This window comes from Astatotilapia calliptera, chromosome 17 (genome assembly GCF_900246225.1).
Source record: "Astatotilapia calliptera chromosome 17, fAstCal1.2, whole genome shotgun sequence".
NCBI classification, from domain to species: Eukaryota; Metazoa; Chordata; class Actinopteri; order Cichliformes; family Cichlidae; genus Astatotilapia; species Astatotilapia calliptera.
Genome location: NC_039318.1, coordinates 21,967,409 through 21,980,922, shown reverse-complemented (window position 1 = coordinate 21,980,922; position 13,514 = coordinate 21,967,409). Strand labels below are relative to the sequence as shown.

Here is a 13,514-nt window from a genome sequence, read left to right as displayed (position 1 = left end):
AGGGCGAAACAGATGGTCACAAAAGAGGAAGTAAAAGCAAAAACAAGACTTGAAAGAAAACCAACTACCTAAGTAAAACAGGAAGAGAACAATCAACCAAAAAAACAAATACTGAGTGAAAATGGAGACAATCGGGAACCGATGAGAAGAAAAACAAAGAGGAGAGTGACATTTAAAAAAATCCAAACAGAATCCAAAAACACAAACTACAAGAATCAAAACTTCAAAACAACAGTGAAATCCGGAGTTCGGTTTCTAGCTACAACCTGGGTTAGTCCTTACTGTACTGTACTGAAGATGGTGATTCAGCCCAGGAGTGCAGCCATCGTACTGCAACCTCTGGGGGCTTCTGAGGGATAACATCAGGCGCAAATAACCTCAACTGTGGCGCTTATCACCGTGCACCAGTGCACACCTCATGGAAAACTAGCAGCCACACCAACACAATATTTGCTTTGCTCACCAGAGCTGGCTGCCTGCGACTGCCCTCTTCCTGGTGTTTTTGCCAGTGTATTAAATCCCTGTTAAAAAAGAGAGTGAAGAACCAGGCAGATGTTATGACTTAATACAGATTTACCCACTCACCTCACACCAGTCCACTCATAAGCACTCATGAGGGCAGTAATAAAATGATTTATTACTGTATTTGACCTTAGTTTGGCTCATTGAGTGTTGCTGATTAATTTTCTGTCAGCTGATTTATCGATTGTTCAACTTTCAGCTCAGACGTTTAGACAGGAAAGCTGTGCCTTTGTTTAAGTTTAGTCCAAGGACGGACTGCAGCAGGCGTTGTTCCCAGGGGGAATCCCAGGTGAGCGGGTTCAGATGACCCACGCCGAGGGCCCACCTGTCTTTCCGCCTCAGACATGGCTTTAGTGAAACCGCCGTGGGATTAGTAGAAAACGCCGCCCTGTGGCTGACGGGGGAGGGCGAGGTGCAGACCTCTGTCCAAGAAAGGAGGTCAGATCGCATTCTTCCCTCTCCGCGGCCAGCCCGGGCGCGCAGCAGCTGCTTCCTCAGGCCACAGAGGCGACCTCCAGACACGCACATGCCTCAGATAATCCTCAGTGTGTGTGTGTGTGTGTGTGTGCAGGTAGGTGCGTGGGCTCATGAGTGTACTGCATATTTGTGGTATGTTCATCCAGTTGTTTAATTTTTTAATTCTTTTTTTTTTTTGTTTCTCCCCAGTCGACCTCTGTCTTTGTTTTAACTGCAGGTTGTCGATTTACCTGTAGGACCAGAGATTTTCATTCCCCATTTGTTAGATCCTCATGTCCTGCTAGGAACCGCTTTAAAATATACAATAACAACATATGTAGGTGTTTTATATGTGCGATAATAAGGTTTTAGTTTAAGTGTTTCAACTCTATCTAGCTTTTTGAGTTAGGTTCAGAGAGGTTCATTATCTGTCTAATCTGTACATTAGGTAAAACATTAGCGAGTAACATAATGGAGATCATATGCAAATCCTTTTTTGAATAACAGATGAGACAAATTAAAAGGAAAATCTGAATAATGTGTTGAGAAACAGCAGATGCAGAAACTTCCAGAAAGAGACACAGAACAATGAAGCATTTAACATCCAGCCATGCTTTGAGATGTGCTGAAAGATTGATTCTGTTAATTATGTTATTGTGTCAAAAGAGCTGCACATTCATGTTTTGTTTTATTTTTTTAATGTTTTAGATTTTAGAGTTTAGAGTTTCTACCAAACTGCTGGAACAGTAAATGAAAACGGTGATCAGAGCATTATCCTTCACCTGAGGAAGGACAGTGGGAAAGAAGGATGAATTGTTTTAGGGGTCCTAAAAGGCTGGAAGAGTGTGGTTGATGGGCGTAAAGTTAAAAGGAAAGTTACACCTTTTAAAACGTTGACTTGGAATATCAGTGAGGTCATGTGATCAGGCTGTTTCGGCATAAAACAGTCAAAGAAAGGAGGTTCTAGCAGGGCTTCAGTGCAAAAACCTTCATTAGAAAAGATGAATGCTCATCTGAGAGTTCAGTGGGTCAAAGCCCACAGAGGTGCTGCTTTACAGACGTGTGGGCACAAAGTGACGTTCAAGTCAACTGAGTCATCCCTGACAATATTTTGTGTTGGAGTGTTGGCGAGAGCAGGCCAACTAAAGAAATGTTACAGGCCTGAATGTTTGATGTGCTTTATATTGTCCTGTAATGAAATACCGCGCTCATATTTTTAGGGATTTAGGGGTCATGGTTGATTTAATGTTAGATTCTGCTCTCCTTAATTATCACCTAAACACCAAAATGAAGGGATCACTTATTAAAAGTTTCAAAATGAATGCATGGAAGCACTAAAGTCTCACGGCTGTTGTTTTCTGGGATACATCTGGTCAGCCAGTCATGGCTTTTAAAAGAAAACTGTCCCTTCACATCTGAGTTTAGTTGAAGAGTGAAAGGAGAGGCTACGATAGAGATTAGAGCCACTAATTAATTTTCATGTGATTATTTGGTTGTAAATTGGCTGTATATCCACACAATGTCCATTCTGGGTACACATGCTAATTAGTTAAGATGAGCTAAGATAGGGGGCGGCACGGTGGTTAAGTGGTTAGCACTGTTGCCTCACAGCAAGGAGTTCTCTCCGGGTGCTCCGGCTTCCTGCCAGAGTCCAAAAGCACAGATGAGGTCAGGTTCGTTGGTGATGCTAAATAGACTATAATTGACCTTTTGCCCTATGACAGGTGAGATGGGCTCTACCCTCCATGCAAACGTGAATTGGATAAGCAGAATAAAATAGATGGATGGAGCTAAGATAAGCTTTATTTGTCACATTAAACACAACATAAATAAAGCAGAATAGCGCAATAAAATCAATACAATATGGCAGAACAAAATGACCCATTAAGGTAAAAACACCAAACAAAACAGCACAAGATATAAATGTAATACAAATAGAAGCTTAATACATAAATATCTAACAAATAAATCCATGTTTGAGGTGGTGAACATTTTGTTTATCTGTAGTTGTGGCAAATAACAGCAAATACGTGTGCGTTATATTTGTTCTGAGATTGTATTTTATTGTGTGTTGCGTGGTGAGTTTATCTTTCCGGGCATCTGGACAGTCATAATGTATTTCTCTCAAAGGTGACGCTGTGGTGCAGCTAAACAGACATATTTCTCAGAATATACTGCTGCTTCATTTCTTTGTGGTTGTTTTTGTTATATTCAACAAAATATGAAGAGCTTGTGATTTTTTTCAGCAAAATTCTGTCTAGAATAAAAAGCCTTCCCTTTATATATTTTGGGTAAAAATGAGACTTTAAAAAAAGCGCTTTCCCAAATAAGGAGTTGAGGTGTGGGACAAGGAATGAAAATGCCATTCAGTCCCAGATAAAGAGGGATATCTGGTTTTACAAAGGCAATAAGATAAATGGGCCACGAGCTAAACAAACACATGACAGCTACGATTATAATATTGTGTTTTGCTAATTGTTGTACAAACTGTGCTTATCGTCTGTAATGCCAAGCAGTGGATATATTTGTGAGTGAGAGAGCGCGAGTTATCCAGGACGTCGGGATTCCTTGTCACCTCCCTACTTCCTTCCAGGTGGATGTGTGTGTTGGCATGCTGGACAAAGTCAAAGTGCTGACTCAGCTCCATGTGTGTGGGTGGGGGTGGATGTGTGTGTGTCATAAAATATGTGCAGAGGTGTGGACGGGGAGGGTGGAGGAGCGGGCAGTTTATGAGGTGCTCCTGATCAGTTGTAGTAAAGTTTGTCGCCATGTGTCACTTCCAGACTGCCCAGCTGTGTCTGTGTGTGTGCAAAGTTTTGTTAGAAGAATTAACCCATGCGTTTCTCTCCAGGATTTTCGGGATGCCGTTGCCAAGGCAACCCGTCAGAATGGGAAGCCGGTGGTAGATGAGCGGATCCTCTGTCAGATCCTGTACTACCTGCCTCAGCTGTACCAGCTCAACAAAGACCTGCTGAGAGAGCTGGAGGAGAGAGTGGCACACTGGTAACACAAACACACAGTTTTCTTTCTCACTATCACAGCACAAAAAGCATCTTTGTACTGAACTACACCTTATAAGGCTTTAAAAGTGGAACATAAGGTTCCTTTTATAGAGATGGAAAAGATGGAAGATGAAAGCAGCAGTTACATTATATCCACAAATCCATCCTGACATACACTTCCCTAAATGTAACTACTTGTCACATTAATGCAGTCCACAGTGACTGTGATTGGCCTGTTCAGAGCTGTAGTTATCTCCATTTCATTTCCTGCTACTTCTTCATCTTCTTCTGGCATCATTTTTCAAATCAAATGTTTTGGTGTGCTAAATTGCACACCAACGCAGGTGTCAGGGACCAAGCAGTAAAGCATAAAGGACACAGGTGGTTTTAATTCAAAAAATGGGTTTTATTGACCCAAAAATATGAAAACATATTTAACAAAGCCAAAACTTAAACAGGCAGACCAATAAAAGAGGTCAACTCAATAGACTAAACTCAAGATAATAATTAACAAAACCTCAAACAAACATATGACAAACTGACCTGCTGAAATGACACACAGGGGGACTTAAATACTGGTTTAGCTAAACCAAATGACACACGGGGGAAAACAAGATGGCTGCCATATAACCAACTAATACAAAACATTTAAACAAACATGAAACACCCCCCAGGCAATGAAGCATGTGGTGCAATCCAATTAGGCTGTCAGTAGTACTTCAGGTCTCCCAGCCCTTTGCCACACCTTTTGCCAGACAGGAGGAGACACCAACCCCCAGGTAACTCAAACAAAGAAAGATGTATTAATATAACATAAAACAGAACTTTGACCTTGCAAGGTTAATATGTGTGCACGCCATATAAACATTGGAAGGTGTGATGGAAAAATGAATACATTTAATAAAGAAACAATATTGAACAATAAGTAGAATATTTTAAAGTAGTGACTGTAAATTAAACTAAAGTGAACAGCGGGTGGTGAGGTGTGGAGCTTACCATGTGTGGCATGCCATCACAGCAGGGACATCACAAGCAAGAGTCAATGGCATCATAAAAAGTAACGGTGTTGTACACTTGCATCAGCTAAGTGGTGGGCTTTACTAGATTCAACACAAAAGTTGAAATAAAGCTTTAGTTTGTCTCGAGCTTTATTTAGTCGTCATCCCTTTAGCTTTCTGAAACCTGATGTCATGAGTGCATCTGACGCATCTGCATCTGAGAAGCCAAAGAACGCTGCACTCTCATTGGCTCATGAGAGCACACGTTACTTTATTGTCCTTTTTTTTACTCGAGTGGGTCATAAAAAAGTGATTATGTTTTAGTCAGTAAGAACCTTTAGCGATTGAGCCCACAGATCATAATCATAAATACTACCACAGGAGTCGCCACCTGGTGGCCATTAGAAAGAATGCAGATTAGCAATGCCCATCTTTTGTATACAGCCTGTGCTCCTTCTTTATTTTATTGTAAACTACAAAGGCATAACAAGCCTTATTTTAAATCAAATTAGACGAAACTAAGAAAAAAACAAAAACAACATGCTCTTTATTAGTTGGTAAAGAAGCAAAGTTATGCCCTAATCAGACACCTACTGCATTAATACAGTATTAAAATAAGTTATATCAAAAAAGCCTTTATAACAGTAATGGGGAAAAAACGATGAGCTCAGAGGAGAACATGCTCATTGATCCTTTATTTTTTGTCATAGTTTCACTTTATTATTATACCATAAACTGAAGTGAAACACCAGTCCCTCGTTTTGAGAATGTTGTTTAAAGTCCTGTGGAGTTTGTAAGCAATACTTCCTCGACTCTCTAGTCTTATATCTCGAGACCAGTAGCTACTCCCAGCATACTGAATCATCATTATGATTTAGATGCTCAATAAAGTTTATTGGAGGTCAATTTGAAACTTTATATGTGGAACTGTGTCAGATAAAGGACCAATAAATACATTTCTCATCAGAACTATTACTTTAAAAAAAAAAAACCAGTGAGATTCATCTTATTATATGTTCATAATGTATCATAAAGTAAAGGGTGACTTGACAGGAGTTTTTAGAGGTGATTTGTTGAGTCAGAGCTGAGTCACCCTAACAGCAAAGAGCTGATCCTCTCTGATCTTTTTACACATGAAGTTGGGACAATCTTTGAAGAATTAAGTAAGGTTATTGTCAACAGCTGCCCTTTCTCACAAAAGGAAAGCGTTCTTTAGACACACTAAAGTCAGCACACTGGATTAGGCAGTGTTGCCTCACACACTCTTTGTTCTGGGGCGCAATGAGACTGTTTAATGTCCAGTCCTGCTGAGTCAGACACTGGCCTTCTCACATGCAGCTCGCTCCGGAAACATCCACTGAGAAACGTTCAGGGCTGCTGTGCCTGTTTGACAACAGCTATAGACTCAAAATATGAGCATTTTAAAACTTATCCTAAAATAAATATAGTGCAGAAATACTCATAATGACACGTGATACTTTACTTTCCTAGTTTTGGTCCAGCAGCTGCACTCTGTATGGTTAAAATTCAGACGTTAGATTAAGTCCTGAAGGTTTCTGTTGTATCTTTGTGTTTCTACATCTTAAGACAGCGCTCTGAACATGTAGGAAAGATAACCAGAATGGCCAAAATTGAATTAAACTGTTATAATATGAATATTCCAGGAATTTAACACTGAACTACCAGGCAAGTTAGACTAGTAACCACAGTGCTGACACATCCTGACTTTTAGTTGCTTATTTAGAGTTACAGTTTTTTATATTTATCACAATTCATGTGTCATAAAAACTGTTAAACATGAGAGTGAAGTACTTGGACACATTAAATTAAATGCAACACGATTGCTTCTCTGTAGTTGGATGTTTTTCCCCATGATGAAGTTCTTTTTTCTGCTTTAATATATCAGAGCTGTTTCATTGACTTCAGGAAACTTTATGTCCACCTGGTTACAGGAGCGACCATCAGAGGCTGTCGGACATTTTCGTACAGAAAGGTCCTTACCTGAAGATGTACTCCACCTACATCCGCCAGTTTGACAACAACGTGGCTCTGCTGGACGAGCAGTGCAGGAAGAACCCCGCGTTTGCAGCCGTTGTCCGAGAGTTTGAGGTAGAGATCCAAACTTTTTTCCAGCCAGGACTTCAGTGAAGAATTTAAATGAAAAAAAGAAATATCAGAAGCCTCTGCACCATCATAGCCATAATAATAAAGGTCTTTAGATAATATCTGAAACCTCTCATATCTGTGGGATAATTGGGATTTGCTGTGTCTGTGCATCTGTTTGGGTTTTGCAGCAGCATTTAGAGTGACTCTGCTCTTGTTTTGTCTCAGATGAGCCCAAGGTGTGCCAGCTTGGCTCTGAAACACTACCTGCTGAAACCAGTGCAGAGGATCCCTCAGTACCAGCTGTTGCTCACAGGTACAAACTCAGAGAGGTGTATTCACTGCTCCAACACGCTGCAGGTCAAAACTTTATTGAATCTTTTTATTGGCGGCACGAGAACGAAAGCTGGAGTAAAGTCAAGTTTTAACTGTCCTGGTGTTTTGGGAGTGCACTGCCACCCAGTGGACAAATACGATGATCGAAGGAGAGCCTGTTTTCTGCAGAACAAAGTTACAATTATTTACTTTATTACTTTGAGGAAAATAAGAAGCTGTCAGCACACTGAGCTGAGGCTTCTGATATCAAAGAGGGAAAAAAAATGTTTCAGACAAAAAGTACAAAACTTCTTTTCTTTTATGGATGTTCTGGGACTTTAAGTCTAAACTAAACCCAAAATGACGCCAGAGTCTAGAAAAAAGAAGAAGAAAAGTTCTTCACAACAAAATAAAGCTATGGTTGTATATCCTTGATGAGCTGAAGGTCTGTAATCTGACCCGCTGTTTTTATTCCCTAGATTACCTGAAGAACCTTCCAGAGGACTCTGAAGATTACAAAGACACACAAGGTTAGATAAAGGACATCCCTCACTGCTTCCTGTTTCCACCTTTATGCTGGGCACTTTAACACTGATGCTTTATCTTTGCTGTCCATGCAGCCGCCCTCAGTATCGTGAAGGAGGTGGCCAACCATGCGAATGACATCATGAAGCAAGGGGTAACACCTGATTCCCTTTAAAGCCTTTCAACGTTTTTGCAGTGATGGAAAGCCACTTGAGGTGTTTGGTGGTTTGTTTTTGCAGGATAACTTTCAGAAGCTGATGCAGATTCAGTACAGCCTCACTGGGCACCATGAGATCGTTCAGCCAGGCAGGGTATGTCACTCAAAATGTTATTTTTTTTGCCAACAGCCTTAACAGAGTGGTCTGACAGTGGGAGATTGTTTAAGCAACAGCAACACAAATAAGTAACACAAGCAGCATGCGGTAAGCAAAATTTATGGAGGATTAGGGCCACTGGGAAAAAAAAAGTGGGCACTTTTTTTTTTCTTTTCTAGAATTCTGAGATTAAAGTCTGAATTTTGAGAAAAAAGTCCAAATTCTTTATTTAATCTCAGAAATCTGACCTTAAATTCAGAATTCTGACTTTTTTCTTAGAATTCTGACTCTTGTTTTTCAGAATTTTGAAATTTAATTCAGAATTCAGATTTCCCCCCCCTCAGAATTCTGACATTAATCTCAAAATTCTGACTTTTTTCTCAAAATTCTGACTTTTTTCTCAAAATTCTGACATTAATCTCAAAATTCTGACTTTTTTCTCAAAATTCTGACTTTTTTCTTAGAATTCTGGGAAAGAAGAAAAAAAAAAGATGTGCCCACCCCTAATCCTCTTCCGTAAAAATTAGAGCATCATGTCTCCACGCTAACTTGCAGCTGAAATCATGTATGCTTGACTATTACACTGCATGTTCTCAGTGAGAGTAAACTATGGTTAGGTTGTCATAAATGCTGTAAGTGTGCAGAGATAATTACACCGCTGTGGATTATTTGCACGGTGTAACCTTATAATGTATCCGTGTTTGCAGGTGTTTCTGAAGGAGGGCACGCTGATGAAGCTGTCCAGAAAAGTCATGCAGCCACGAATGTTCTTCCTGGTGAGCAACCAGTGAATTCAACACAATCTTCACCATTACACTCACACTGCCTGCCTCATTTTATTGTTTCTGATTGTTTTTTCAGTTTAATGATGCGCTCATGTACACCACTCCAGTCCAGTCTGCCCAGTATAAACTCAACAGTGTCCTTTCTCTGGCTGGGATGAAGGTTAGAGACGGTGGTGGTTTCTTGTCTTTCTTAACTTTCTTATTGCTGACTTTATTACTTAGAGATCCACCAGCAGATCCAAGACCAGCTGAAAACCTGTTTACACCTAGGCCAATCAAACGTTATTGTGAACTGGAAGTGATGTGCGGGCCAGTTGAGCGTAAGAGGTGTGGTGGGACTTGCAGGTTTTGAATTTGCCACAACTGAAATATAAGGTCTTTGCTTTTTATTCAAGGCACTTGCAATAGGATGTAATATGATGCGTCTATAACAGCTTCAACTCTTCTGGGAAGGTTTTTCAGAAGCTTTCGGAGTGTTTGTGAGTTCTGAGATCAGACGTTGATGTTGGATGAGAAAGTTTGGCTCGCATTATCCGTTCTATTTCATCCCAAAGGTGTTCTGTTGGGTTTAGGAACGGTCTCTGTGCAAGCCAGTCAACTACTTCTACACCAAACTCACTCATCCATGTCTTTATGGATCTGCTTTGTGCAAGGGTGCGCAGTCATGTTGGAGCAGGAAGGGGCCATCCCCAAACTGTTCCCACAAAGTTGGGAGCAAGAAATGTCTTGGTATTCATTTTAATTATGAATTATTATTTGATTTTTATTTTATTCGTTTTTAGTTTTTGCCGTTTCGTTTTATCTATTGTTCTTAACTAACTTGCTGTAAGCACTTTGGTCCTGTGTTGGCTTCAAAGTGCTTTGTAAATAAAGTTGGATTGGATTGGATTGGTATGCTGATGCATTACGAGTTCCTTTCACTGGAACTAAGGGGCCGAGCCAAACTCCTAAAAAACAACCCCACATCATAATCCCCCATCCACCAAACTTAACACTTGGCAAAATGCAGTCAGAAAAGTATCGTTCTCCTGCCGACTGCCAAGACTCATCCATCAGATCATTTATCACTCCCGAGCACACGTCTCCACTGCTCTAGAATCCAGTGGCGGTGTGCTTTACACCACTGCATCTGACTCTTTGCATTATTCTTGGTGACGTATGGCTTGAATGAGGCCGCTCGGCCATTGAAACCCATTCCATGGAGCTCTCCCTTCAGTGTTCATGAGCTAACAACAGCCTGAGCAAAATCTGAGTCTGATTTTTAAAAAAAAGTCAAAGTCTGAGTAAAATCTTCAATAAACGATTATATAAAGTTTATGAAAGTGTCGTTTCAGCAACAAAACTGAAAAAAATTGTAGTCCTAAAAGCTGCAGTCGGGGGATCTGCTGGGGGTTTTCTTTTAAACCCTCTACTACACATTTACTCGTGTTGCATCTACACTGAAATACTGCCTGTTGTGTGTGCAGCAGCAGCTTCAGTTTACTTGCTTTTGAATTTTTGCAGGTGAGTAAGCCCAGCCAGGAGGCCTATCAGAACGAGCTGAACATCGAGAGCGTTGAACGCTCTTTCATCCTGTCAGCGAGGTAAGCACTCGGGCGAGTACTGCATCAGATTTTGTGCACCCATCGTGAGCTGTAAACTCACGAGTGCTGCTTGTGTTCACAGCTCAGCTACCGAGAGAGACGAGTGGCTGGAGGCCATCGCCAAGGCCATAGACGACTACACGAAGAAGAAAATCACCTTCATATCAAGCCGAAGTCAGGAGGAGGTAAGAACGTGACGTCTATGTGGGTGGACAGTGTGATAACTTCACCTGGTGTGCATCCATATTAACCCGAAGCCTCTCTCGCCGCAGTCGGAGGGGGTCGTTGATAGCGGTGCCCCGTTAGGCTCAAAGGCTCCCATCTGGATCCCAGACCTGAGGGCCACCATGTGTATGATCTGCACCTGCGAGTTCACCCTCACTTGGAGGAGGCACCATTGTCGCGCCTGTGGAAAGGTCTGTATCGCTATAACAACGGCCACTCCGTCACATTTTCTATTACATGACCCTTTTCTCATGGCGGCTCTGTGTGCGTCCAACAGGTGGTGTGTCAGGCGTGCTCTGCCAACAAATACTACCTGGAGTACTTAAAGAACCAACCAGCTCGTGTGTGTGATCACTGCTTTGCAAAGCTACAGGAGAACAGTGAGTACAGAGGAAGGTTGCGCTGGATAACCAGCAGCAGGATGTCTCAGTTTAAGTGTTTGGAAGGATGTGAAAAGGCAAAAAGCGCCAAAGAACTGAGATCTGATGATTTTATAATTTGATACGTACACTTATGGACATTTTCACAGCCTGAAGTCTTAATCAATTAAGGATAAAACTAAATTTCCTATACTGTAGGTTATTTACTTTTTGGTATAACTCCTGTCTTCTGTCCTATTTAGTAACATGTTATCATATTTTAGGTGACCGCTGTGCTTCAACATCAATTTCTCCCATCAAATCTGGAGCTTTCTCCTTCACCAGGAAACAGAAGAAGATTCCTGCTGCACTGAAAGAGGTAAACAGGCTAAATTTATGTCAAATGTGTGATGTTATTTTGCATCTTTGGCATTGCAAGGATTCATTTTTTGCATGTTTACCAGGTGTCTGCCAACACTGAGAATTCCTCCATGAGTGGCTACCTAAACAGGTCAAAAGGCAACAAGAAGCAGTGGAAGAGGCTGTGGTTTGTCATTAAGAATAAAGTCCTGTACACCTACGCTGCCAGCGAGGTACTGTAGCTAAGTGATCTCATGTTTTTCTGTAAGCTGTGCATTTTTGCAGACTTTGAACGCGTATTTTTTCCGTGTAGGATGTGGCAGCGTTGGAGAGCCAACCTTTGCTGGGTTTCTTCCTGAGAGAGGAGAAGAACGGACCCGCTCAGAAGCTGCAGTTCAAGCTGTATCACAAAAACACACTGTTCTACATCTTCAAAGCTGACGACATCCCCACGGCACAGAGGTATCTGACAAACAGTCCAGTAATGTGGTAATATTAGAGATTTTTGTTTGCATTTGTGGTAACTACATGAAACAGGTGTTTGATTCCAGTGTGGTTGTTAATACTGTTAATATCCAGAGAGCAGGCAATGAGCTGATTTCATGTTGCATTTTCACAGCTAACAAACACATTTTAAAACACTCCGTTTGTCCTAATCTGAAGCTGAAATCTAGTCTCTGTTCAGTATAGCTTCAGTATTATGGGATATATCACAATTTCAGTTTCACTTTAGAAAGTGACACTTAGGTAAACATCCACATCACTATGTGGGTTAGGCGGTTTCTTTTCCTACATTTTGATGTCAGAAAATAACATAAATAACTATTGCTTAAACAGATCTTGCTGTGAATAAGATCAAAAAGTTGATCCGAGTGCATTAAAACTCAATAGTAATTCAGCTTATTTTCTGTTTTTGGCATTCTTACTTTCAGATGGATCGAAGCCTTCCAGGAGGCAATGATTCTCGAGCAGTAATCCCCCTTTTTTCAGTAGTGAAGTTGTGTGACAGCCCCGGAGCCAGTTGAAAGACAACTTACGACCCCTGATTGATCACAGGTCAGAGGTCACCAGCTCAGGAAGGACTCCAGGTGGACTGTCTACCTTAAACTGAAGCCTGCTGCAGAGCGTCACAAACTCTGCTTGGAAGCCAGACTCCTTTAGCTCTCCAAGAACTGGTTTTTCTGAACTTATTTTCAGCTTCTGATGCTCAGCGGTGCAAAAAGCGAGTAGCAGCTGCGGGTCAAAGGTCAAGTCCAGAAGCACGTGTGTGGAAGTGAGACCAAACAGTTGACTGGGCTTTTTAAAGTCCCTCGGAAATCCTTGGAAGTCGGAAGTCTGGGGATGATTTTTCAAACGCTGTTGGGCGAAGGAATCCGTGTGAAACAAACTTCATACTGGCTGCACACAAATAACATAAAATACCAATCATGTGTGATTGGCACTAATGTCTGAGGAGAGTTCATATATGTAACAGCATGGGCTTTTAATGTGAAAATCAGGCTTTAACAGAAACAGGAAGTGGACATTCTGCTCTTTAAATGCATCTCTCTGGTCAAGAGATTCTTTAATAACAAACATCCTGGAGACAACTGGAAGTGTCATGAAGATTATTGTATATAGGTTTTTTTGGCCTGTTGAGCCACATAGGAAGTGGTCAAAGGGTAAAACTGTGTACATTAAAGAACAACGCTGACCTTGTTTGTTTTTTTTTTGGTTTTTTTGCTGTTGTTGTTATTGTTGTTTTTTAAAGCCGAGAGCTAATATTTATAAAATAGGAAGATTTATTGTTTAAAAAGCGCAGGCTGCATTTAATTTTGGGAGTCAGGGTTTGTTATCAGAGACCTTCATACCCTTCAAAATAATTTTATTTTTAATACATGGGGCTTTTTTTTAATGAGAAAACACTGTAGGCAATACACATGAACTATATATTTCTAAGGAAATATTCATTCTTGCATTTAGCAGAC

At 40.9% G+C, this 13,514-nt stretch overlaps 1 protein-coding gene across 1 annotated transcript in view; it reads left to right on the top strand.

Moving 5' to 3' along the window:
- The window catches only part of fgd6 (FYVE, RhoGEF and PH domain containing 6), a 32,132-nt gene extending 18,840 nt beyond the window's left edge, over nucleotides 1-13,292 (top strand). The window contains exons 6-21 of the mRNA XM_026146937.1: nucleotides 3,830-3,981; nucleotides 6,931-7,087; nucleotides 7,310-7,397; nucleotides 7,876-7,926; nucleotides 8,017-8,075; nucleotides 8,161-8,232; nucleotides 8,943-9,011; nucleotides 9,097-9,180; nucleotides 10,524-10,603; nucleotides 10,686-10,788; nucleotides 10,876-11,019; nucleotides 11,106-11,208; nucleotides 11,472-11,566; nucleotides 11,652-11,780; nucleotides 11,861-12,009; nucleotides 12,480-13,292. Coding sequence (XP_026002722.1) covers nucleotides 3,830-3,981; nucleotides 6,931-7,087; nucleotides 7,310-7,397; nucleotides 7,876-7,926; nucleotides 8,017-8,075; nucleotides 8,161-8,232; nucleotides 8,943-9,011; nucleotides 9,097-9,180; nucleotides 10,524-10,603; nucleotides 10,686-10,788; nucleotides 10,876-11,019; nucleotides 11,106-11,208; nucleotides 11,472-11,566; nucleotides 11,652-11,780; nucleotides 11,861-12,009; nucleotides 12,480-12,522 — 1,578 coding nt within the window. The 3' untranslated portion in view covers nucleotides 12,523-13,292. The remainder of the gene's footprint in view (nucleotides 1-3,829; nucleotides 3,982-6,930; nucleotides 7,088-7,309; nucleotides 7,398-7,875; nucleotides 7,927-8,016; nucleotides 8,076-8,160; nucleotides 8,233-8,942; nucleotides 9,012-9,096; nucleotides 9,181-10,523; nucleotides 10,604-10,685; nucleotides 10,789-10,875; nucleotides 11,020-11,105; nucleotides 11,209-11,471; nucleotides 11,567-11,651; nucleotides 11,781-11,860; nucleotides 12,010-12,479) is intronic.
- The last annotated feature ends 222 nt before the right edge of the window (nucleotides 13,293-13,514 follow it).